At 41.4% G+C, this 27,036-nt stretch overlaps 2 protein-coding genes across 2 annotated transcripts in view; both read right to left on the minus strand.

The window, feature by feature from the left end:
- The window catches only part of LOC147422812 (kinesin-like protein KIN-4A), an 80,605-nt gene extending 70,144 nt beyond the window's left edge, over positions 1–10,461 (minus strand). The window contains exons 1-2 of the mRNA XM_086503804.1: positions 8,523–10,461; positions 8,274–8,420 (exon numbers count right to left, since the gene is read on the minus strand). Of these exons, the coding sequence (XP_086359930.1) occupies positions 8,274–8,420; positions 8,523–8,696 (321 nt within the window). The 5' untranslated portion in view covers positions 8,697–10,461. The remainder of the gene's footprint in view (positions 1–8,273; positions 8,421–8,522) is intronic.
- A 15,270-nt stretch (positions 10,462–25,731) lies between these two features.
- Positions 25,732–26,355, minus strand: LOC147422813 (uncharacterized). Its single transcript, XM_086503567.1, has one exon. The coding sequence runs from the start codon at positions 26,353–26,355 to the stop codon at positions 25,732–25,734; it is 624 nt and encodes a 207-aa protein (XP_086359693.1).
- Positions 26,356–27,036: the final 681 nt, after the last annotated feature.

Consider the following 27,036-nt stretch of genomic DNA (forward strand, 5'->3'; position numbering starts at 1 on the left):
CATTGTAACTTTCTGGTCTCATAGGTCACTTTGGCCTTTTGAAGACGTTAATATTTCATTTCTCTCTCTCTCTCTCTCTCTCTCTCTCTCTCTCTCTCTCTCTCTCTCTCTCTCTCTCTCTCTCTCTCTGTGTGTGTGTGTGTGTGTGTGTGTGTGTGTGTGTGTGTATCAGATCCACCACATTGTAACTTTCTGGTCTCATAGGTCACTTTGGCCTTTTGAAGACGTTAATATTTCATTTCATTTCATTTCTCTCTCTCTCTCTCTCTCTCTCTCTCTCTCTCTCTCTCTCTCTCTCTCTCTCTCTCTCTCTCTTACCTCTCTCTCTCTCTCTCCCTCGTACCCAGACATTGTATTAGTTTCACCATTTTGTAACAGATTTGTCTCATAGGTCATTTTGGCCTTTTGAAGACGTTAATATAACATTTCATCTCTCTCTCTCTCTCTCTCTCTCTCTCTCTCTCTCTCTCTCTCTCTCTCTCTATTAAGCAACAAAATATGCGTCGCAAGGCATATGAGGAAAAGAATAATAAAAACAAGGAGATCTCTCATGAAGAAAATGTGCCCAAGGAGGAGGCAAGTCTCTCAAGCAAATAGGGATGCGTGACCTATGAGACCGAGTTACAATTGAAAATATGCTTTTGGAATTGTAATGGATACCCATGGAATGCGGGGGTTGGCATTGATGAACTAACAAGCAAAGCCGATGTTGTACTTCTTGTTGAAACTTGGGAGCATGATACACAAAGGATTAACGGCTTGGAGGATTACAATGTACATTCATTGATGTGGTCAAAGAATCTCAAGCAACGAAGAGGACAAGGAGGGTTAGCATGTATGGTTAAGAAAGGATTGGAAGATTTTGTATCAATTGTGAAAGATGACAAGTACAAACGTTATGTATGGCTGAAAATTATGACACCAAAAAGAGCACCCATTTTTGTAGCCAGTTGCTACATTCCTCATCATGATTCTCCCTTTTATGCTTGCATGGATAGAGATCAACCATTTTCTGATTTGGAAGAGGACATTGCTTATTTCAAAGGTGAAGGTGATGTTATTGTATTTGGGGATATGAATGCTCATACAAAAACATTGCACCATGATACTCATCAATTTGATATGCCATACATTTCAAGGGAGTTGGAGGAAGTTCACTTGTATGATCGTACTTCAATGGATAAGAAAGAGCCGGATCACTATGGAAAGTTACTTTTACACATGTGTAATAGCACGGGTATGCTCATTGCCAATGGTGTATCTTTGTGGAGTGGAACCAATGCATTTACATGTAGAAGACATAATGGGGATAGTGTGATTGACTATATGCTACTCTCTGAAGCCATCATGTATCGCATAAAGAGTTTTATGTTTGGTCAATGGACCCCGGAATCCGACCATCGCACCTTATGTATTGACCTTTCATGTGGAGAAGCAACTAAGCATGATAATCTCAGCCAAAGGAAAGAGAAGTTATCACTATGTATGGATTTCAAACGGGCACCAATGTACATTGAAATTGTGATGCACCATTGGAAACTAAATGGGAAGCTTTCAAGAAAGCTATTTGTTCTTGTGCGGAAGAATGCTTTGCCATGAAGCATCTCCATGGTATCAACAAAGATAGATCACGCAAAAGGTGGTTTGATAAAGAATGTCAAGATGCTCGAAAGTCCTTGATAAAGCTTGATGCAACTATGGACAAAGACAACTATCAAAGTCATTTGCATACATACAAGGCATTGATTCAAAAGAAGAGAAGAAGATGGGAAGTAAAGCAACAAGAATTTCAAGTCCAAGAAAAGGCACATGCATGTGGAAGATTTTCGAGAAACTTGAGAGGCAAGCGGGTTGAGAATTTTGGTAACTTGAGTCTAGTGGATATGTACACACATTGTAGACAATTATATGAGCAAGAAAATACTGAAAAAATGCCATTTTATGGTTCACTCCCATGTATGCCGTCTTTTTTTACTATTGAGGATGTATGCGGTGGGCTTGAAAAGTTGGCCACTCGCAAAGCAGGAGATCTTCAAGGTATCAAGCCGGAGATGATCAAATGGACGGGAGATTTTACCCATGAGTGGATGTGTGATATGTTCAACCTTGCACTTCAACATGGTATGCCTTATGATTGGAGTACTAATTGGGTTAAGCCTTTGCATAAAGGAGGGGATGTAAAGAATGTAAGCAACTACCGGACTATAATGATTGGGTCTCTTATGGCAAAGTTGTTTGGGTGCATAATGGAGATGAAATTGAGTGATTGGGCTGAAGAGAATGACAAGCGTGCAAAGGGACAAGCGGGTTTTCGTCGATGCCATAGCACCATTGATCATCTTGTCACTCTTCGTGTTCTCATGGAGGAAAGTCGGTTGAAAGGCAAGCGATTGTATTATTGTTTTGTGGACTTTAAGAAAGCCTTTGATATGATTCCACGTAGCAATTTGTGGAGAAGGATGGAAGAACTCCAAGTGCCAAGTGAGTTTATGCTTGCGGTTTCTCGAATCTATGAGAAGGTGATTTGTCAATTGCGCATGGGAAGAGAAATTTCAGAAATTTTTGTAAGCACTATTGGGGTTAAACAAGGATGTCCATTGTCACCAACTCTCTTTGGTCTATGCATCGATCAATTGAAACAAATGGTACTTGACTTTATGCAAGAAGAAGGCATTGAAGAGGTCACTATTTGCAATGCGGTAATCATGCTTTTGTTGTATGCGGATGATGTAGTGCTTCTAGCACACACTTTAGAAGATGCACAAAAGCTTATGGTTGTCCTTGAGAACTTTTGCTTGCATAGTGGGCTGATTGTAAATGAATCCAAAACAAAGGTTATGCTTGTGAAAACCAACCATAAGGAGAAGCCATGCATTGTGTACAACAACGAGACACTTGAAGTTGTTGAGAGCTTTAAGTACCTTGGCCTTGAGGTTCCATCCAATCACAAGTGGCATGAATGTGCTATGCGTCGTTTGGAAGCGGGAAAGAGAGCATATTATGTATTTGAGAACATGTGTAATGCGGGAAACATCAAGTGTTGGGTTCTCAAGAAGTATCTTTTTGATGCATTGGTGACACCGGTTCTTCTTTATGGAGTTGAAGTGTGGGGCGGGAGCATCTCAAAGTCTACTTGTAAAGAGTTTGAGAATGTCCAAAAGAGTTTTCTTACAAACTTGCTCCAAGTTAAGACACAAACACCATATATGCTCCTACTTCTTGAGTCGGGATCTCTTCCAATTGAGGTTATGGGCATGGAAAGGGTTGTGGAGTACATGATAAAGATGCGTCAAAACCCCTCACATCGACTTCCTACAATTGCATGGGAAGCAAGCAAAAAAGTTCAAAAGACGCATAAAAGCAAGATCATGATAAAGATGCGTCAAAACCCCTCACATCGACTTCCTACAATTGCATGGGAAGCAAGCAAAAAAGTTCAAAAGACGCATAAAAGCAAGATCTTGAGCACGGGATGGATGCAAGACATAAAGAAGTGGTTTGGGAGATGGGATGCATTACACTTGCTACATGATGCTTCAATTGAATCTCAAGTGAATGAAGCTTTTCTACAACGCCAATGTATTACGGCTTGGGAGAAATCCGGTGGGTCACGCTTCATACATTACACCACCTATATTGCCCCCAACTACAAAACCATGTTCTTCGCTGAGAGAGGAAACCGTACTCACACTTACATGCTTGAGCCTATTCCCTTGTCCGCGATACGCACTATCGCAGCAATTCGGCTTAGCTCCCATTTCCTTCGATGCGAGATAGGGCGTTGGGGCAATGGAGAAGAGTCAAATCGATTGTGCACATTATGCTCACTGCAAGTTCGAGAGTCTGAGTACCACACACTACTAGAGTGCTCAGCTTTTGATCACATCCGAACTTGCTTCTCTCACATTTTCAGCCATAACTTAGACCTACACACTTTCCTCTCCCAGCCAAAGTGTGGGCTCTCCATTGCGACTCTCATCACTACAATTTTGGAGCATCGAGAGTCACTCATCAGCCATACACATACTACATCACATGTAACTTTGGTCCCATAGGTCATATTTGACCTCCGAGGACGATAATAAAATCTATCTAAAAAATCTCTCTCTCTCTCTCTCTCTCTCTCTCTCTCTCTCTCTCTCTCTCTCTCTCTCTCTCTCTCTCTCGCGCGCGCGCGCGCGCGCAGACGGGCAACTCGCAGAGAGTCTTCTACGACACTTCAGATGAGATCTGAATGTGGGTGAGTTGGGGCTTGACAGATGCTCAGATGACAAAGAGCAAACGGAGTATGGGAGATACCTCATGGAAATGACGACTACACATGGATTAGCCATACTTAATGGCTTACAACGATTTCCTGGAGCAGCCGATTTCACATGCTTTCCTCATAGACATGGGGCCAGTACAGTGGATTATGTTATGACACAACCGAGTTTTATCCCCTGCATTCAGGATTTCACAGTGGGAGCCACGCCAGTGGGCATAGCAGTAGACCATGCTCTCTTGACACTATCCGTTAAATTTCAGTATAGTACAACCCAAACATCAGGAGGCAGGTCACACACCCGCTATACATTTACTCCAGAGACTGATTTCGTTTATTCAGAGGAGATCTGGGACCGTCTATTGGAAGGCACAGCTGGCACAAATGGTACAGGTCTCTCAGTGGAGGAGTGCACCACGCTACTGACTGAGACATTGCACGGGGCTGCATCAGTGGCATACCCACACACTCAGCCGGGCAAGAGACGACATTCTGGGAGCATGCCCCAGAATAGTTGGTATGATGAAGAGTGCAGAGAGATGAGAGACCAGCTTCAGAGGGATCTTCTTTTAGGAGTCATCACTTACAGACAGTCTCGGATTGCTTTCCGACGCCTTGTGTGACGGAAGAAGCGAGCTTACCTAGCCCAAATGGAGCGAGACTTGTATCAGATGTTCTTGAGTAGGGACTCAGGAGAGGCATGGCGTCTCTTCCATGAGCACTCCCCTCCCCCAGTGATTACTTCACCTGAGGTGTGGGCCAATATGCGACATCATTATATATGGTTCCTGGACAGGAACCCCTTCCAGACCCTACCAAGCCTTGCCCAGCTACGAGCACTTTCTTCACACCTGAGATGGTACAAAGGGCCATCGACAGAATGAAGACCGGGAAGGCATATGATCATGACGGTCTAGTATCGGAGCACTTTATACATGCCAGGGATATGCTGATGGAGGTTCTCGCAGTGTTGTTCAATCGTGCCATGTGTGAGGGATTACCTGAGACTTGGAGATTGTCTAATATTGTGCCCATCTTCAAGGCTGGTGACCCTACAGAGCCTGGGAACTACCTCACTATCATGGTTGGACACACATTGGCACGGTTGTATGCATCCATCCTGGAGCAACACTTGAGTAATTGGGCAAAGGGCGAGGGGGTACGAGCAAAGGGTCAAGCCGGCTTCAGGAGGGGTTTCTCCACTCTTGATCATATTCTGACACTCGGGGCCATCATTGAGGAGGGCAGAGCACATGGGAGACGAATATATTGTAGCTTTGTGGACTTTCATAAAGCATTTGACATGGTACCAAGAGCTCGATTGATGCGCAGACTGCAGGAGATGGGGGTGCCCATAGAGGTGATTTGGGGGATTATGGCCTTGTACAGATCAGTGATGGGACGGGTACGCACTCCGGAAGGGGTATCTGATTTAATTCACTCTACCATTGGAGTGAAACAGGGCTGCCCATTGTCTCCTACTCTATTTGGTATGTATGTTGATGAGGTGTCTGATTACATCGATAGAGAGGGTGACAGAGGTGCACAGCTGGCAGGGACGTGGATCCCATTGTTGCTATATGCTGATGATATTGTGTTGATATCTGACTCACCAGAAGGTATGCAACGACAGATGGATGCACTACGCAATTTTGCAAAGGATAGTGGATTGTGTGTAAACCTAGGTAAAACCAAGGTTATGGTGTTTAACACCACACCGCAATGGGTCAGGAGATCAGTACCCACTTTCAAATATGGTCAGGAGATTGTGGAGTATACTGATGCATACACTTACCTGGGGGTAGTCTTTACAGGGCCGAGATTTTCCTTGAGAAGAGCAGCAGAGACTAGACTAACTAGAGCTGGTGCGGCTCTGGGAGGAATGGAGAGGATGTGTTCGCAGGTTCAGCTCCAGGAACCTAGGACAAAGTTATGGCTCTTTGATACTTTGGTTGCCTCTACTATGTTATATAGGGTGCAGGTTTGGGGACCTTCTATAGGCCAGGATGGGTGGAGGCGTAGGGAGAAGCCCCTGGTATCTATGATCTCTCGGCTGATTAGAGCCAAGGTTTCTGTACCGCATGATATCATTCGAGCATAATTAGCTGCCCCCCCTACGGAGATTGAGGCGCTCACAAGATCAATCTCCTTTGTACACAGTCTGTGGGATACTACCAGAGACAGATATGCCAGGGTGGCTCTAGAGTCCTCCAGACAATTAGCTCTTAACGGGGATACATCATGCTGGTATGCTCAGATGACATCATGGTTTCAGACACATGGTTTCACCATGGACAGGTTGCCTCCTTTTCAATACTCTCTTCATGCACCCTTGAGGTCTCTGACACGGGTAGAGATTAATAGACTCATCCGTCAGGATTTGATCCAGTTGGGCACGAGGAGGACATGGATAGAGCCATTACAAGAGTTGGGAACAAAGATGGCTTTCTATAGAGAGCATCTTCTCCACCTCACAGGGGATGGGTTCGTAATTCGACCTAGCTATATGGACGCGCATCTTTCGCATGGTTTGCGTTGTGCCATTGGCCAGATACGAACGTCCTCACATCAGCTTGAGATTGAGACTCGCAAATTCAGAGGGACACCAGCAAATAACAAAATATGCCGCTTATGCCATCTAGAGCCAGAGACAGAAGTACATTACATATGTCATTGCACAGTGTACTATGAGATACGAGGTCGTTTTCATTGTCTATTCAGAGAAGGTTGTGGGCCTCTATCTAGGGTCATGAGTTATGAGGATCAAAGATGTCTTGGGCTTTATCTACTTGAGTTACACAAGCATAGAGAAACTTTACTTAGGAGAGGTGAAGAGAGACATCCCCAGAGACTGATCACAGATTTCTTTACACTAGATACTATACACCCAGAAGAACAGACAGAGGAGCAACCAGCGACGGTGGAGAGGTCTACCCGGCATTACTGGCATTCTCATAGACCGAGCTTTGGAGCTAGGGAGATCTAGACGACCACGAGGGAGGAGAGGAGCTACACAATTTCGAAGGAGGCTATGGAAAAAGATTCAAGCCATACTCTTTCGTCGTCCAGAGTGAAGATGAAGATGGATCTCTACTCCCCTCCCATATTGTCTTCACAATGTACTGCTTAGTTTAGGATCCCGCAGTATTTATATTTATATTTTGTTATCCTAGTTTAATTTATTTTGTTAATCTGACCTTGTATCACATACACCGCATTGTAACTTTCTGGTCTCATAGGTCATTTTGGCCTTTTGAAGACGTTAATATAACATTTCATTTCATTTCATTTCTCTCTCCACCACCCCTGCTGCACTTCGAATAAGCTCTATCTACTCAAATTTATCAGACTCTCTAGCAGATCTATCTAACCTATCCGGAGAATGAACCACCATCAGGGCAAAGGAACCATCGTTATCACAAACCAACCTTATTAACACAAGGGTCCTTCCATTAACGCAAAGAACTAAGTAGCAGCACAACTAAGCACAAAAGGGAGTTTGGATTGGTATTATGACTGGTCCCTACGTCACCTATATCATCCGTTGCAACTGACACTATGAACAATCTTATTGTTACCCTCTCCTATTGACTCAAAGTATCCACCCAGCCAAACTATGAGAAGATTACGACTACCATTGCTACAAAAGGCTTCTATGAGATGATCTACATTTATACAATAGAAGATCCAGTTTCATAGTATGATACTAAGATGGATGCAATTGTCATTTATTCTTTGTTACATCAATTCAATCCTTACTTTTAAGCCAATCTTCAGTCCCCATTCTTCTTCGTAAAAATCTTTTAGTATTCTTCTCACCCTACATGGATTATGTTAGTGAAACAAAAATTCAATGGCAAACTCCCCTAGTGATTGCTAAAACACTGTCAACTCAATGACAAACTGCCACAATAATTGGTAAGATCAGAGGTAAAAAGTCGTATATTACCGGCCAAAAATGAAAATTTCAAGCAATAACCAAACAATTGTAACAGACAGAGTCACTTACCTGCCCATAAGCAAGGACTGTTGCGTTGTAACCATTGAACAAGCCATCAACGAGAGGTACAACACATTCTTCAAAAATTCTTTCTGAAGGAGTGGCAGTGCTGCCATAAACATGGTCATACGTATAGCTGCAGTTCCCGATTTGCACCTGGCCAAAGAAAAATTTGGGTGACAACCTCGTGAAAGATGGCATGAACTGAACATGTGATGGTTCCTTACAGTATGAGGGACACCAAGAGAGTTCACCAACCTGAGGTTGTCCAGGTGTAATGGTGACACAGTCCTTGCATCCTTGAAGCCTTTCAATAGCAATAAGTGGTCGAACATGGACAGCAACTTTGACAGCTTGTGTCGGTGCTGTGATATCCTTCTCAACTAATGCTCCATTGCTATCTGGTGTTGCATGACCGTAGCTGTTCGTCATGCTACCAAAGGAGTATAATTTGGACCTTGGCGAGCCTAATTAGAGAGAACTGCGTCCAGGTGAAGCGTGGGCCAGATGAACAGCCATTCGAAAGAGATTCATGCGAGTAAAATATGTAGTTTGACTGTGTGTGCTTCTTGGGAGATATTCTGATCATATGAAGCTGCCGCCCAAATGCAATTTGATTTTGTATTCTAATTAGATGCCACAACTAGCAATTTAATCACTAAAATAACCTACTCTGGCATCAGAAAGAATTGACACAATATCATCTGTCAATTGCAACTTGGGAGTGCCCCAAAAACCAAAGACTTCAGCTGCTACTTGGAAATCCGACCTGTTTGTGTATCATATTTCTGATGGTATGAAGCTCCTGCCAAATGCAATTTTAATATGTCCTCTTAAATGCTACAATTACTGAAAAGCCAGCAAATTAAGCATTAAGTTCAGCTGCTCTGCTTCAAAACGAGCTTCGACACAATATCCTCTGTCAATTGCAACTTGGAGTGAGCCAAAAACCAAAGGACTTGGGCTGTTGTTGAGAATTCGAAGGGGTCCGGGCAGGCAGGCTATGAGCGGCAAAGCTGTGTCACAAAAGATAGTCTTTATGAGCTACAACACTACTTTGTCCTGGCAGCATTTGACTGGATTGCAAGGCAATGCAGAACCGAGGAAACTCGACCGTTTGAGGTGAATGCTGACCTTTGACAGTAAACAAGTCTTGTCTCTTTCAAGCGAGCTTCAGATGATCATCTGTGTACTACCAATTCATCCAAGACATCCTAGAGGAGACAGGGATGAGGGGAAAGCAAGCTACAATGAAAGCGTCTTCTACTTCTGTGTGGAGGTCCTGTGGATGCATGTGTATATGTGGGGGAAGCACGAATTTCTCCTGACCGTTGAGAATTACCTTTTAGAGTGCACTGTAGAATTGAGAGAGAGAGAAAGACAGAGGTGGAGACAAGAGGGAGGGTGTGTGTGTGTGTGCGCGCGCCAAATTGTGTGTGTGACGATGCAAGTACCGTACTCTCGCGAAATCGCTCACATACTCCTTTTCTCTCTCTAGATATTTTGTTTGTATTGCTCTTCTGCAGACTGCTATCACCTCCTCTCGCTTCTTTCCTCTCTCTACGCTTCTCTGATCTGTAGTCCCCACAAGCGCACCACCACAACCACCAGTGCTACGCAGCGAGGTCCACCTCTTCTGTCGTCTCTCTCCTCCGTTTCCTCTCTCTACCGTCCAATTGGCAATGCCCCATTTCTTCTCTCTCTATCTCTATTGCCCAAATGATCCACCTGCTACCTTGCCGCCATTTTGCTTGCTGCCACTTCCAACTCCAAGCATGGAGACAGGACTTTTTCTGCTGAAAGTTAGTTGCGAGGAGAGGGACAGGAGAGATTATTGCAAGGCTTTCCAACTAGGCGTATGAGAAGTCTCTCGTCCTCCCTCAAGGACTATCCTCCTTTGCGCACATGCTACATCGCTTTTCTGGAGGAACGCAAGAGAGAAAAGAGAAGAGTGAGGTAAGGGGGGACAGAGAGAGGGGATCTGCAAGGGAAGCTTCCTTTACTCGAAAGTGTAGATAAAAGCAATGAGCAGGAAAGCCCATTCGCACCAAACGCTCTTCGCAGCGCAGAGAGAGAGAGAGAGAGAGAGAGAGAGAGAGAGGATTGTATTGGTGGGCACTGGATTGGGTGCACCAACTCGGTGGGTGAAGGCCAAAAGCCCAAAGGCATCAGAGAATGCGTACGCAATCTTCGCTCTCTCTCTCTCTCTCTCTCTCTCTCTCCCCCCCCCCCCCCCCCGGCAGCTAGCATACGCCAACCACACACAAAAGAGCGCAGTGCGCAGGTGAGGAATAATCTCCAACAAAGGCTGCACTTCTAAGGGGGGGGGGGGGGCGGGGGGGAGAGAGAGAGAGAGAGAGAGAGTTTGGACATTGTTGACGACACCTTACGCCTTTACCATCAAATTACGGTTGTGCCTGTGACCTCGGTTGGATTTGGGAATGCGAGCCCCATCTCTTACGTACGTGGTTATGCACTTGGGGCAGTGGGCACCCCTCCTAACCTCCACCTTCCAAGGCTATGTTCTCACGCTGCTTCTCTGTCATGTCAAGTTTCAACCATGGACCCATTTCTAGCTCTCCCATTCAATACCTAAGAGCACCTTCCCGTAGTGTAACTGAACCGCTTTTTTTGTAGCTGGCGGTTCGAGTTGGAAGGCCCTCTGAAGTTACAAGTACAATCCCATACCAGTCCACCTCATCGGCTACATCCAGCACCCACAGCCTGGCATCGGGCTATAGGCTCCTGCCTAGATTTAAACTACACTTTGCAAGCTTGGGTGGCGTAAACATTTTCCTATGTTGCTTTGTTAATTAAGTCTGTCGACATGGACGTCTATCACCTCCGCAACCCCCTCGGACCCCCTATCTCAGTAATCGTGTTATCCTGTTCGTCGCATTCTCTGTTGTAGAGCCTACAAGTGGCACCCTCTCTCTCTCTCTCTCTCTCTCTCTCTCTCTCTCTCTCACACACACACACACACACACACACACACACACAGTCAACCTTGAAAGTGCATCACGACATATACTACATGCACTCAGATGAACTACTTGGTTATTGGTGCGCTCGGCATGGCTATTGTGGCAATAAACGTCGCCCTCCAACATTGGGTCCAATTACGAGATGGCTTGAGCTTCACCTTGCAATCTAGCCTTCTGGAGGTCAACACATTGAAATCAAAGTTTGCACTTGTAGTTGTACACGCCCCTCATTCCATTGCCGCATGCGCTCAAAGCATGCTTCAGCGAAAAATGCGCTTGTTGGCATTTGGTATGTGAAACCTCGCAGCAAACACTTTTGGGAGACCTTCTTCCAATTCAATACAGAAGATGACATGCGACTTGAAGAAAATGACAAAATACCCAAAGCATGTTTCGACCACATTTGTGCGCTCTACATGATGATTTGAAGCACAAGCCCATTCCTCAACAAATCTTGGAGGTTGTTCCTTCACGTTACTTGCCAGTAGAGAGAAAGGTAGCCATGTTCCTACACGTGCTCGAAGTGGGGTGTCCATTGCACACCATTGCCAACTTTGTATAGTGTGGGCCAATCAACGGTGAGTCGAGTCTTAAGACAGTTTGTGTGTTCCCTCCTGTAGCACAAGACCACAATAATTTCATGGCCACAAAGTCCACAAGGGTGGAAAGCTATTAAGCAAGGATTCAAAGAGAAGCAAGTCTTTCCTAATCGCTTCATCACAATAGACGTCACTCACATTAACATGGAGTTTCCCACTGGGGAAGCACACACTCGTTGGTATGGTAGAGACCACAACTACTTCATGTGTTTGCAGGGAATTGTAGACAGCAATGTGAGGTTTTTTTGGACATTATGTGTGGCATACCAAGAGTATTTAATGACATTAGGATATTGTGAAACTCATCTATTTACATGAAATCGTCGGCTAATGCCATTTTCAATGGTGCTTCTGTGGTGTCCGATTGTTTATAGGTCAAGGAGTATATAATTGGAGATGGTGATCATCTCAATCTACCTTGGATAGTCATCCCATTTTCAGTTGCCAAAAATGATAGGGAAGCATTCACATTTAATTACAAGCTATCGAGCTTCAGAATTATTGTTGAGCGTACATTTGGGCGCTTAAAGCAAATTTTGGGCTACTTGCAGCAACACATCTGCAACCCGAATGTGGAATTCTTGCCCAAGGTCATTACAGCTTGTGTTTTGCACAACATTTGGATCAACTTTAGAGGCCTCAACCAAGTGAAGAGAGATATGGAATCAGACAATGAAATTGGAGCTCTGAATCCTAGTAGTGCTCGACATTGCACAATGGACATCTTGTTTAAAGTACGTGAAGGATTCAGGGCTTTTATGACTTTATTGTGCACTTTATGGAAATGTACTTAGTTGACTAAAAGATTATTTGGCTTTGGAATTAGGAGTAATGTGTGAGATACACAGGCTTCAATTTCTTCTATCCTTTTTAATGCTATTGTGTAATGTCAAGTCATATTTAAGAATTAATGAATTTTGGGTTTTGCAATAGCTCTTGATGTGACTCTCTATGCCAAGTTCCAGTGTAAGTTTGAAATTCAAAAAAGATATATATCATATGAAGCAACATTCAGGCTATAAGGCTATAAGATACAATAGTGGCAAATAATACATCACAAAGTCTTCCAAATAAGGTCAACACAAAGATAGACACACATACTTGCAGCCATTCCAGCATTACAGAACACATGAAAGCTTTTTAGGAGCACCACTACAAAATGCCATTAGACCACAGGAAGAATAGTGCACCTCTAATCTTGAGTTGTGTGCAGTGGACCATTGAGTCACAATCTTATTCAAGGAGCGGGACAAATTGTTGTTACTCTCCTTGACACTACAACACGTCGCGTGAATATCGACGAGTGTCTCGACGGGTAAAAGTTTGTTTTAAGAATAAAAAGCCTTGGTATAAGCGTCAGTATCAACACTGGTATCGCATCGTTGGTATGCTCGCTAGTATACTCACCATCGGAATAAGCAATGAAATGAGCGTCAGTATAGCCGCTGAAATATGCGTCGAAAAGACAATAGCATTCCAACGCTGATAACAACTTGCATATCAACGCTACTTTCAAGGTACATATCGATGCCTGTTTCGAAGCTCATACCAGTGCCTATTCCAACACCTGTATTGGTGCCAAAACCTGCAAAAAAAAAAATGGGTAGAGAGGGCTGGGAATTGATGTTGCAGGTACTATAGCACCAGGAACCAGCCCTCTCTGCCCAGGAAGAGTGCAAAATCAACCACACTCCACCTACATTTTGACGTTGAAGAGCGAGAGGTACATTCAGTCAGATTAACAAAATTGTAAGCATAACAAAACTCTTGGGGTGGTAAAGCCCAATGTGTCGCGCCTGAGTGTTGGGCAGCTGGAGACTAACTGGGAACTAACACTAACCATTCATTCTACATAAAATAATAAGGACTCCTAACCCTAACACTATTGTGTTTGGAGTCCACCCAAACTTGTGTCTCATCTCTTCTTCTCTCTTCTCCATTGTTGCACACACACACACATGCTCTTGCACGCACTCTTCAATTGGTATCAGAGCTCAGGGATTGGGAGCATGGTAGAGAAGCAGCAAAAACTACAACACATTTTTGCAGATCTATTTTGGCCTATCAAAATGTCTTCATTCAAGCCGATTCCCTATCACCCTTACCGATTTTTTGTCCTCTTCAACTCTGCAGAAGAAAGTTTTCTCGAAATCTTCACCAATTTTGAGATACGTCACTCAGACTGCCTATAGGTCGTGAGTACAAGCTGTAGATTTTTACAGATATGTTTTGACATGTTAAAACAGCTTATTTCATGTCCATTCTCATGATTCCAACCGTTTTGCGTGGTCTACAACTTTGCAGAAGGAAGTTTCTACAGATTTTGCACGGTTTGAGAGATATTCAGTTTTGCACGGCTTGAGAGATATTCAGTTCATACAGCAGGGTGGTCTACCTTCCTCGGTTCTTCTGCGTACAGGTTTTTGTTGCAAACTCTTTCTGCAATCTCTATCACATGCATATTTGATGTAAGATCTTGAGGGTCTATTAAATCAGACAAACTGCTGCAGCGGTTACAGAAAAGGGTTTTCGTGGTTGATGTAAGATCTTATGCGGTTTATGTATTGTGATGGAAATATGCAAAGTCTATTGTTGAGGGTCGTGGTAAGGTTTTATTGAGCTGGGGGATTCTCAAATGTGGAGATCCTTTCGATGATACAGGTTTTGGAGCGAGCCCCCGACATCCCCATATTGTCGGCATCGACATAGGATGTATGTTTATGCGGTTAGTGCAGTATTGATGTGCATCTGCTGACCCGCCATTGTTGGCATTGCTGTCATCTTAATGCGTATGCGTTTGACAGTGTTCAGTTGGTCAGAGACATTCATCTAGAGTTCGAGACATTGACAGTGACAGTTCTTTGAGATTCTATCTTGCTAGCTTAGCCACTTTGGTCAACGTTTCAGTCATTATACACATTTGTTTTGGGTTCAGAAGTCAACTTTGTAGGGGAGACTCTGCCAAAATGTTTCAGGTTTTCTATCATCTTCTTTAGTGCAGTGGATCTATCACTTTTGTTCCTTGTCAAGTGATGGCTACATCATCGGAAGCAAAGTGCAGCATCACAAGTTTATTGGCTGAAAACGTTAGTTGATTTGAAGATGGATGAGGGCACACCCATATGCAACCATCTCAATGAGTTCAACACAATTTTCAGTCAGCTTTCTACACAAGGAGTCAATTTTGACAATTCAATCAAAGCAATGTTCTTGCTAGTTACGTTGTCAGAAAGTTGGGATACTTTCCGCATAGCCATAAGTAACTCAGCACCTCCTGATGGTTTAACATGTGCTGATGTTGAGGGCAGTTTGCTTATCGAAGAGGTTAGCAAGAAGAATCTTGATGCTTCTCGTGGTACTAGCAATGCTCTCTTTGTTCGTGATCGATCACAGAAAAAAAGCAAGCAGAATCAGAGGAAAATCTCATAGCAAATCTCGTGGTCGAAAAGACATTGAGTGCTATCATTGTCACAAAAAGGGTCATATGAAGAAAGACTGTCGAAAGTGGAAACAAGAGAAAGGTAAAGACAAGAAGCAAGAAGAAGCCAAGACTAAGGAAAGCAATATAAAGATTGAAAAGATCAACATTGTTTTTGTTGAAGATTATGATGGAGACATTTATCTCCCATATGCCATGGATTCAGCATTTTTGGTTGCCACTGTTGACTATGCTTTACAGGATTGGGTTCTTGACTCGGGCTCATTGTTTCATGTGACTCCTCACAGGGAGTGGTTCAGTACATATGATGCAACCCGTAAAGGTCGTGTTCGTCTTGGCAATGATTTTGCTTGCGACATGGTTGGTGTCGGCGATGTGCAACTAAAATTTCAGAATGGTTCTTCATTCATGCTCAAGAATGTGAGACATGTGCCGAAGCTTACCAAAAGCTTGATTAGTACATGACAATTGGATGATGCAGACATATGTCTCAAAATGAATGAAAATCTTGTCTCGTTTTGGTTGTGTTCTTGGCTTCAATTTCTCAAACTTTTCAGTTTGTGAGCATTGTCTTTATGGTGAACAAACACAGTCACCACACAAAGGGGAAGCACTCAAAAAAGTGAGCCATTAGAGTTAGTGCATAGTTATGTGTGTGGACCTATGCCTAACGTATCCATGGGAGGCTCATTATACTTTGTTCCATTCATAGATGACTTCTCACAAAAAGTGTGGGTATATCCTCTCCGGAAGAAGGATGAAGTTCTTTCAAAATTTTAGAATTTTGTAGCATTAGTGGAGAATCAGTCTGGCAAGAAATTCAAGCGCTTTAGGTCAGACAATGGTGGTGAGTATGTCTCTAAAGCCTTTCTGAAGTTTTGTGATTCCAAAGGCATCAAAAGAGAGTTGACTGCTCCATATAACCCTCCACAAAATGATGTTGCTGAGAGGATGAAATGTACCATACAAGAGAAGTTATGTATCATGTTGTCTAATGCAGAGTTGCCTAATGGATTTTGGGCAAAAGCATTAGCAAGTGCTGTCCATCTTATTAATAGATCTCCTAACAAGGCTTTAGATGAGAAGGTACCTAAAGAGCTTTGGTCTAAGAAGCCACCTTCTTACAAGCATCTTAGAGTCTTTGACTGTGAAGCGTATTGCCATGTTCTAAAGGAGTTTCAAAGCAAGTTGGCTCCTAAGTCAAAGAAATGCATATTTCTTGGCTATGGCAATCTTGGTGAGATGGGATTTCAGTTATGGAATCCTGAAGCTAAAAAGATAGTTCGTAGAAATGATGTATACTTCAACGAAGAAAAGATGCATAAGAAGCCTATGCATACAGTGGAGTTCAGGAGAGTTATCTTCCAAGAAGATGGAGTTGTCCACAATAGGACTGAAGTGCCTAATGTCAGACAACAAGGACAGAATCTTCATGTAGTACAAGATGTTGTTGAGGGACAACCGGCTCAAGAAGTTATTAGACGATCTACAAGAGTTTCCTCCTAATAGATTTACTCCCTCATTAGACGATATTATGTGGACAGATTGCGAAGAGCCTTCCTGCTATAAGGAAGCCACGTCAATGGATGACAAGGCAAAGTGGGAGAAAGCTATGGAATCATAAATGGACTTGTTGCATAAGAATCGAACTTGGAAGTTGGTTTGATTGCCTAAAGGTAAAAAGGCATTACCATGCAAATGGGTGTATAAGCAAAAAATTACACCACATGATAATAAACCCAAGTACAAGGTATGACTTGTTGCTAAAGGATTTAAGCAGCAGCAGCAGGGTATTGACTTTGATGAGATCTTTTCTTCGGCTGTCAAGATGACTACTCTGCGGTGTGTACTTGTGTTGGTTGCTAAAGACGACATGGAACTTGACCAGATGGATGTCAAGATGGCGTTCTTGCATGGTGATCTTCAAGAAGAAGTTTATATGCACCACCAAGAAGGTTTTGTTGAGAAGGGCAATGAAGACTTGGTGTGTCAGTTAGAAAAGACTCTTTATGGTCTAAAACAATCATCAAGGGAGTGGTATCGTAAATTCTACTCGTTCATGCTCTCTCAAGGCTACAGACGTAGCGATATGGACCATTGCCTCTACACTAAGCGAGCTAAAGATGATAGTTTGCTGATTTTGGTCCTTTATGTGGATAATATGTTAATTTTCGGGAAATGCAGGGATGAGATTTCAGCCTTGAAGTCAAAGTTACATGCAAACTTTGAAATGAAAGAGATGGGTGAAGCAAGCCATATCCTTGGCATGCGCATTAGGCGAGACAGATGCAAGAAATTGGTCTATCTGTCACAATCTGAGTACATTGCTAAAGTGATCAAGTGTTTCAATATGGAGAGGGAGAAGGCATTGAGTACTCCATTGCCTCCATATGTGAAACTTTCTAAAAATGATTGCCCTAAGTCTGAAGAGGAAAAGGTTGAAATGGCACTTGTCTGAAGAGGAAAAGGTTGAAATGGCACAAGTGCCTTATTCATCTACAGTTGGGATTTTGATGTATGCTATGATTGCTACACGTCCTGATATTGCTTTTGCAGTGGGAGTTCTTAGCAGAGATATGTCAAATCCAGCCAATAAACATTGGGAGGCAGCGAAAGGGGTTATGCGATGTTTGAATGGTACAAAAGACATGTGCATTTGCTTTGGAAGAAAGGAAGCATGTGTAATGGGTTACACTGATGCAGATTATGCAGGAGACTTGGACAAGAGAAGGTCCACTTTAGGCTATGTTTTTGAATTCACTAGAGGTGTAGTTTCATGACGATCTCGTTTGCAAGATTGTGTTACCTTGTCTACTACAGAGGATGAATATGTTGAAGCTTCAGAAGCTTGCAAGGAAGCTATCTGGCTTGGTCAGCTGGTGGGAGATTTGAGAATCAATGTTGAGATGCCTATGCTACATTGTGATAGCCAAAGTGCTATACAATTGGCAAAGAATCCAGTGTTTCATGCAAAGACAAAACATGTGGATGTGAAGTATCACTTCATTCGTGAGGTGCTTGAGGACAAGCGATTGCAGCTTGCCAAGATTCACACCACTGAGAATCCTACTGATCTTCTAACAAAGGGATTGCCTTCAGAGCGGTTTGCATATTGTCGGGCACCCATGGGTTTTGGGTAGATGATCATGGTCATCGTCTACCTGTATTGTATGTATATATACATTGTCACCCCAGCTTAAAGGCACATTGTCCTTTAAGTGGGAGGTTGTTGGGGTGGTAAAGCACAATGTGCCACACCTAAGGGTTGGGTGGCCAGAGACGAGACTAACCGGGAACTAACACTGACCATTCATTCTACATGAAACAACAAGGACTCATAACCCTAACACTATTGTGTTTGGAGTCCACCCAAACCTGTGTCTCATCTCTTCTTCTCTCTTCTCCATTGTTGCACACACATACACACACGCTCTCGCATGCACTCTTCAGAAACCACAAAATCGAAAGCTTAAACATGACAAGATTCCAAAAGCATAACCATAACGGCGACTCCCAACCATAGGCACAACGACATGAAGATTTTCCAACCATAACTAAAACATGACTTAAAAACCGCAAGTATAACCATAATGTGATTGCCAAACCATATTTGTAAAACCATAAACATAACCATAACCATAACGTGATTGCCAAACCATATTTGCAAAACCATAACCTTCATGTACGTAGATCCAGTACAAACTTTAATCTAGTATATGCGGATTACTTAAATGCATCGATCTAATACGGACCGATCCTCAACATACCGCAAACTCATTTGCATTTTTTGTATCCGTTTGCGTTTCTGAAGTCTATTTATGTTTTGAAATCTGTTTATGTTATTTTACTTTGTTGGTAGAAGACCGTTTACGTTTTTGAAGTACACAAGCCGTTTCGAAAGTCTGTTTAATTATTAAAATTAAGTCAGTTTGAGTTATTTTACTTCGCTTTCCAAAGTCCGTGTAAGGTTTCCACCTTTCTAGTCGAGGGAAATGAACTCAAGGCTTTATGAGAAAGCATTGGGTGTACAAACAGGTAAAACACTATCTCGAAAGCAATTATTGGTATTTTTAAAATCTTAAGCACAACAAACCTATAGCCAAGAACTCTCAAAACTAAATTCGGGTAAAAACTAACACGCTATCCTCTCTGAAAGATTCACTGCCACTTTAAATTGCAAAAATAATTGGATGGTTTTTAGTAATCATTAAAGCTTAGGACTTTCATTATAACCCTTAGATATTTTCTCAGATATTTATCAAAATAGCAGAAAATAGCACAGAAAATTAGCAGATTTGATTGTTACAGCAGGCAGGTGCTGGGAAGGGGCATCATTGATCTCCCAGCGATTGAATTACCAACAGGGGGTGCCATCTTGAGCCTGGGGGTGCTTGAGCTGCAAGTAACTGCTACATTCAGTCTATGACTAGAAAAAGCTATAAATAGGACCCCAAGCTTCTCATTTTTGGTAAGACTCGAAGTCTTGGCCAGAATTCTCTCATGCAAGAGAGATACTTCACAAAAATCACTAAGAGAGCAAAATTCTAATTGATTAAGCAAGGTAATTATACTAATCTCAGTTAACTAGCAATTTATATCTAGTTTTTAATTAAAAAAGATTAGATCATTATGTACTATTAAACACTCTATTATAAATTATTAAAGTGCTAATTATTTAATCTTAATGAAGATTAATAATCTACTTAATTACTAACCCTAAGTAGGATTAAAATTGTTTAATTTTGGTCTTAATTAATGAGAAATATATTAATCAAGCTCAATCAACTCTAAAATAACTATTAGAGCTTAATTATGCTATTAGAAAGCTAGGAAAATTATATGTTAATTTCTATAATTAAGTAGGCAAAAATGAGCTATTTTTAACTATAAAACTAATGAAAAACTTAGTAAACCAACTCAACAAATAACAAGATAATTACCAAAATTAGAAAACATTGTTAAGAACACAGGGTAATTATCTCATTACAAAAAATTAGTTTAGATAATTAATTAAGCTAAAATTTATTGATTTTAATAATAAATTAAAAGGAGAAATTAGTTAACTAATTTAGATAATTATAAGAGTTAGTAAACATCATTAGTAAGCTAACATAATTATGTAATTAATAAAAATTATTTTAGTTTTTTAATTAAGCTAAAATTGACTGATTTTAACTCTAAGTTAAAGAAGGAAATTAGATAATTAGTCTAGATAATTATAAGGTAACTGCTAGAGTTATTAATCATCATTAGTAAAAGCGGTGAAAATTATCTCATTATCAAAAATCTAGTTTTGCTATTTCATTAAGCTAAAATGGATTAGTTTTAGCTTTAAGTTAAAGAGAAATTATATAATTATCCTAAATAATTAAAACATAATTTAAAGAGTTAGTAAACATCATTACTAAGCTAAAGTAATTAGCTCATTAATAGAAAATTATTTTAGTTATTTAATTAAGCTAAAATTGATTGATTTTAACTATAAATTAAAGAGAAAAATTAGCTAATTAGCTTAGATAATTAGAAGAAAAAATTTCAGAGTTATTTAACATTATTAGTAAGAGGAGATAATTAGATCATGACGAGAAAGATAGTTTAGCTATTTATGTAGGCTAAAATTATCTAATTTAAACTGTAAATTAAAGAGGAAAATTAGTTAACTAGTTTGGATAATTACAAGGAAATTATGAGACTTAGACAGGGATTTCATTAACGTAATCACGATTGGGTGATTATGTCAATAACTCTAGTATTTACACAAAAAATTCACGTGATCACGTAATTGTTAACGTGACTTTGATTTTGACCTGCAAAAACCTATAGAGCCGGTTAGTCCTGTGGGACCCGTCGGGCTTTTTCATTTTCCCGACGGGCTCGCCGGGTATATGCAGTAGCCTGGTGGGCCCGTCGGGAAAATGAAAAAGCCCGACAGAAGTAATCATATATAGTAAATAGTGTGCTTACCCCGGTCTTTTAGCTAGGCAAATCCTTGGGGAGTGTATCGGAGTGCCGGGTATCATCTCCTTGTGAATTGACCTAAGGTTACAGAGTCACAGGTCCGAAACCAAAACAACTGAAAACTTGGAGAATCATGCTCATTGCGAAGAAGCCATTGGTCCAAATGAGGGCTGTAATTGGTTTTAGAAGATGAGCATATGTAAATGACGAGTAGATAGTCAAGGGTCGGATGTCCTCTACTAGTGTACTGGGCATATAAAGATCCTTGAAGTCTTGCATTTGAGTTGATTTACACTTGCCACTCCACAATATAAGAGCTATAATCCTTGATTGGGTTAAAATAGCTTTTATATATTGAATTGGTTACATGGGTGGACTACAATCCTTCACTGGGTACAAGTAGTCCTTAATTGAGTGATTATATTGAAGATTTATTTGCGTTAGTTCATGCATTGGTTTATACAGAGAGTGCATTATGTATTAAGATAGATTATTAGTGCATGAAATGACCAATCATATATTTTATTGCTTTCGTTTGTTTTTTTGCAGCAAATGAAATTAGCTGTGTCTTATTGTTTGCAAATCAAAGTAAACATATAAATAATCATTATAATAATAATTGCATAGAGAGATTCATAGCATTGTTATAGTTATTATGCCATGCATATAGTACATTGCAATGTGTATGGTTGCTCACAATATAGGTGATTGATATGTGGATTGACTAGCGTGCATTGAAAATCTCATATTGTGCATCATGGTTACTTTCATATTGAATGGTTTTTAAATTATAATATATATTAAAAATAAGAAAAATGTTTCAAAAACTGAATATCTTGTTCTTTTGTCTTCAGTTTTAATTTAAAAGCAATGGAGCAAAATGTGGGCACAAGTGGTACGAAGAAGCTAAAGAATAAAAAAGCTCTTGGCAAAGAGTGGAAATATGCTCACAACATATGCGGCCGATATATGGAGTGGCAATAAATTTTGTCACACAACAAAATCAGGTGGTGTACCACGTATTAGGGATCATTTTCTGGGTAGCACTAAAAATAGTTGTAAGAAATGTGAAGATTCTCAGGCACCTGCAGTTGCAAAGCGTTTGAGAGAAGAGCTCGCCAAAAAGGGTGGCAAGAGACAATAGATATATAGCTTTGTGCCTTCGAGTCAAGAGTTCCCAGAGCCAAATATTAACTCCGTAGATCCTATAGTGATGAAAACTAACCTTGGAGAACAATCTGCACAAGGAGAGAAAATTCCAGGCAGTGTTCCTTTTAAACGTCACAATGAAGGTGGACTTTGTCAAATGCGTCAGAAATCATTACATCAAAGCTTTGGAGTGCAGTCTCTAGAAGAAGCACAAACTGCACTCACCAAAGCAATATTCTTTACTGGAAGCGCTTTGGTCATGGTAGACAACAATCATTGGAAGGCTGCTTGGAAGAGAATTGGTGAGTTTGGTCCAGGATTTTCAGCTCCTTCTTATCACAGGATAAGAAATTTTTTCTTGGACAAATGTTACATCGAAGTCAAAGAGCCTGTTGGCAAAATAATACTTGGGAATATTTCACTTTCAGGATGTACGATTGTGAGTGATGACTCGTCAAATGTTCAGAGAAGACCGCTGATCAATGTAATGCTGGTTTGTCCAAGGGGAGAAACGTTTATAAAGGCGATTGATAGTTCTGGTAATACATTTTTGAGGTCTTGATTAATGTAATTAAAGAAATTGGTGCTGAACATGTCGTTCAAGTAGTCATGGACAACGCAAAGAATTGTAAGAACGCCAGTAAATTAATAAAGAAGTGCATTCCACATATTTTTTCCAATAATTGTAATACGCAGAGCTTGAACTTGGTGCTGAAAGATTGGTACACTAGCGAAGAAACCACATGGTTCGCCAAAATAATTGATACATCACGTCAGGTTGTGAAATTTATCTTGAAACGACAAAGAGTGCTCGATTTGTATAGGATGCGCATGTTAGTGATGTTGAAACTTCCTGCTGAAACTCGATTCTGCACACACTTTTATACCTTGGAATCAGTTCTCCGTAATAAATGTGATGTGATTGACACATTCAATTGCGCGGCCTTTGATGATGGCAGCTTGAACAGAAAGAAAAAGTGAAAGATAAAATTACATGTCTACGTGGCAATGTAAACAAGGTTGCTTGGTGGAGGAGTGTAATGGATGCATACCATGTAATGATGCCCGTTATGTTTTCGATCCGCAATCTTGATCAAAGGGCACCAAACTTGGGCAAAGTGTGGATGACATGGTGGTCAGTCCAACAAAGTCTTGAAAATCCTGAAGAGCTGAAAGAGTCTGTAGTAGAGAAGGAGTGGCGATTACCATTCTCTGGCAAACAACGAAAAATTTTGGCTAAGTATTTTCATGCAAGGTGGAAGAGCGCTCATAGTCCACTCCATAGCGTGGCTTACATGCTCGATCCAGAGTATTGAAATTTAGATCTAATGTCCAATACAGAGATGGTAGGTGATTTCTATCATGTGGTCAACACGTTCCACTCCAACGTTCAGGACCAAATTGATTGCATCAAAGAAATGAGTGCATTTAGATTAAAAGAAGGTCCTTTTGCGAATGATTTTGTACAGGTAATGGCAAAAGAGCAACCTGCATGGAAGTGGTGGATGATGAATGGTGGAGAGCATTACTCTGCCTTACGTCCCCTTACAATGAAAGTACTCGCACAATGTGCAGCAAACTCAAGTTCAGAGAGAAACTCGAGTATGTACAAGTATGTTCACAGCACTATTCGCAACAGACTATTAGCAGACAGAGCAAAAAAATTAGTGTATATGTATTGCAACAAAAAGATATTGAATCACATCGAAAGTGCTGGCTACAAGGAGGAAATGCCAACCTGGTTGTATGACTGTCAAAAGGAAGATGAAGAAGAGTTCAATGTTGGTGTATCTCAATGCACATTAGACGAAATAGAAGAGAATTTGATAATAGATGTGGAGGTTGAATTACAAGGAGAACCACAACACTCAGACTTAGAATCAGATAACAACTCAACTGATTCAATATAGCTTGAGAGTAGAATGAGTAAATGTCAAAAACCATTGTAAAAGACCTTGTATTCAAATGTGTTTTGAGTAATTACAATGCTTCGTATTCGCGATAGTACATAGTTTGCCGATCTCAATTGTGTTGCCCTAAAGCAGCATCTTGCTCATCAAACAGATTTCTAATTGTGCTTGGGGTATGTGGGTGTGCTTGCTTGAATTTATATTCGTTTGCCATGCCAAACATAATACATATTCCTTGTGGAATATCTTGTGAACAAATTGCGCATCGACTACTATTTTGCATCAAACAAATAAGACAAACTAAATGATAATAATGACCACATGTCAATGTATAATATCCACTGCATCCATCAAAATTCTTGTAGCAAACTGGACATTGGGAAGATGAGGATGCATCTGAAGTAGACAAGGGGACCAACTTCGGATGCAAGACAAGGTGGCTGATGTGTGTCCCTTGTACAGGTGTTGGATTCACTCGCTGTGTCAGATTTTGAACGTCTTGCATTAAGCGGTGAATGCTTTTCTCCATCTGGACTTGTGAGGGTTGTGGTGTCTGGGTGGCTATAGAAAGCCGTGTTATTTCTGCATCTTTCTCTGCTAACTGTGTCGTGTAAATATCCTTCTCTCTTTTTAAGTGTAGGTTGGCGCCTTCCATTATCAATGCCAGCTCATCTCGAGTGAAAGTGACACAACTCTCCCTTAAATCATGAGTGGCAATAGTTGTCTCCTTTGACGAGAAGTTTACTGGTCGCTATTGCACAAAGTGAACATATAACCTTTTTGCAAAATATAGCGCACAATCTGCATTGTGCAGGGGATGGCCATAAACCTCCAAATAAATCCTCTTAGCGTTATCTTTGATCGCATCATGGTTTCACTTCAAAACCTTCCACCTTCCTTTCTTGATCTCTGCGTCCTCACATGGCCATATTGTCTTGATCATGTCCTTTGTCACTTCTTTATTGATCTCTTTCCATTGCATATGGTTTGGATTTGCCCACTTTTGAGAGTCGGCGAGCAGTACGCATCACTTGTTGTGCCAACATGCCGTGTGCCAGAGACTTCATGCGCTGAAATGCATTAACAGCCGTTTGTTGTTGATCATCAGGCAGTGATTGGGCGCCAATATCTTGTTCTTCATCGGCCATTTTCTCTTAGAGCTACAATCAATAGATAGACAAATATTCAATATCATTGGCAAATATATATTCTCACTCATTGGGACACTGCGTGGAATCCACTAAATCAAACCACAACAAATGCGACTAATTGAACCACAAGGCAAATTTGAAATACTGATACTTAAATGACAAATTTGAAATGACTATAGACAATTGACTAAATTAAGTGAACCACTTCAAACCAAATAATACACTTCAATAAGAAAAAGAATACCGTGGACAAGACATATGTATATCATAGAAATGTTTAAATCGGATAAAATGATGGTGCAAGTCCAACAAGTGGACGTTGGACAGGGTTAGGGTCTGTCTTTAAATGTTCTTTGAAAAATATCAACACGTCAGAAGCATTCCTTCTTTGCTCCCGCTCTTTTAACTTCATCCAACAATCTACTTTAATTCGAATAGCCCTCATAACATCTTCGTCCGGGTGGTGAAAAACTTCTTCTGGAAAATAAACTTTTCTGGCTGCACTCCAAAAATCTGCGAGCATGTCAAATAGGTAGCCCAATTCATACATGTCACTCGCTTTTGTGTATGCATCTATGCACCGTGGACCGTATAGTTCAGGAGCAATCCACGATCGCTTAGCCATCTCGGCATTCCCTGCTCTCTGTGCATTCAAAACTGCTTCGTTTGACTGTGCGCTTGGATGTAGATAATTATTTGCTACACGCTTAGCTGGTGTTCTCAGCATCATACCCCAATCAATGATGCCGACGCGGGGTTTATTGGTACGAGTAAAGTCCAACATTACGTTAAACGAGTGCAGGTCATTGTGCACTATACCGGTCAAGTGGGCAACCGCAATGCCGTCGATTAAGGCATGACAAATTGCTAGCATTTGCTCGATCACTCCTTTGATCCGCATCATGTCTATCTCGCTTATAGGAAGATTTTCCACAGGCAATGACCTCCAACTGTGTTGTAGCCTGTGCATGTGTCGTCTGAACAATCCGTGAGCAAACGGTAAGCAACACATCATGTCGCCCATGGTACCCCCATTGTAGTATGGGAATATCGTGATCCAAGGAGCTTCTGTAGTAAACCCAATGCACCTTACAATGGAAGGGTGAAGCGTTTTCATTCCTTGCTCTGTCTGAAACCTGTCAAATTTCGCCTCACTCCTCCCTTGTAACATTTTTCCACATATGTAATGTGGTCTAGAAAAAATGAGATGCCTTTGATAGTGTACAATGTGCACACACCAAAGGAGCCTGCCCCAATCCTCATACCTTCTACCAAGGCTTCGTGAGGGATGCCGACAAGATGAGCGCACTTTGCATTCAAAGCAATGCGCATGATTGTGTCGGTGCCACTGGCATCGGATCGACCTCCCAAAGCTGCTTGCGCATCTTGGGCCATCTTCAATCTCTTGGGTAAGGCTGCTTGGTCCTGCGCTTTCACACGCTTCATCTTTACCTTCTGTTATTCCCACAATTCATCCCAGAGCTCTACTTTTGATATGTCATAGGCAGGTGGGATATCTTCCTTTAAGTCTCTGCAACATACTTTCATATTGCCCAACACTGTCCTGACCTTGTGGTGGGGG

This window comes from Adiantum capillus-veneris, chromosome 27 (assembly GCF_014529385.1).
Source record: "Adiantum capillus-veneris isolate H3 chromosome 27, ASM1452938v2, whole genome shotgun sequence".
In the NCBI taxonomy this organism is placed as follows: Eukaryota; Viridiplantae; Streptophyta; class Polypodiopsida; order Polypodiales; family Pteridaceae; genus Adiantum; species Adiantum capillus-veneris.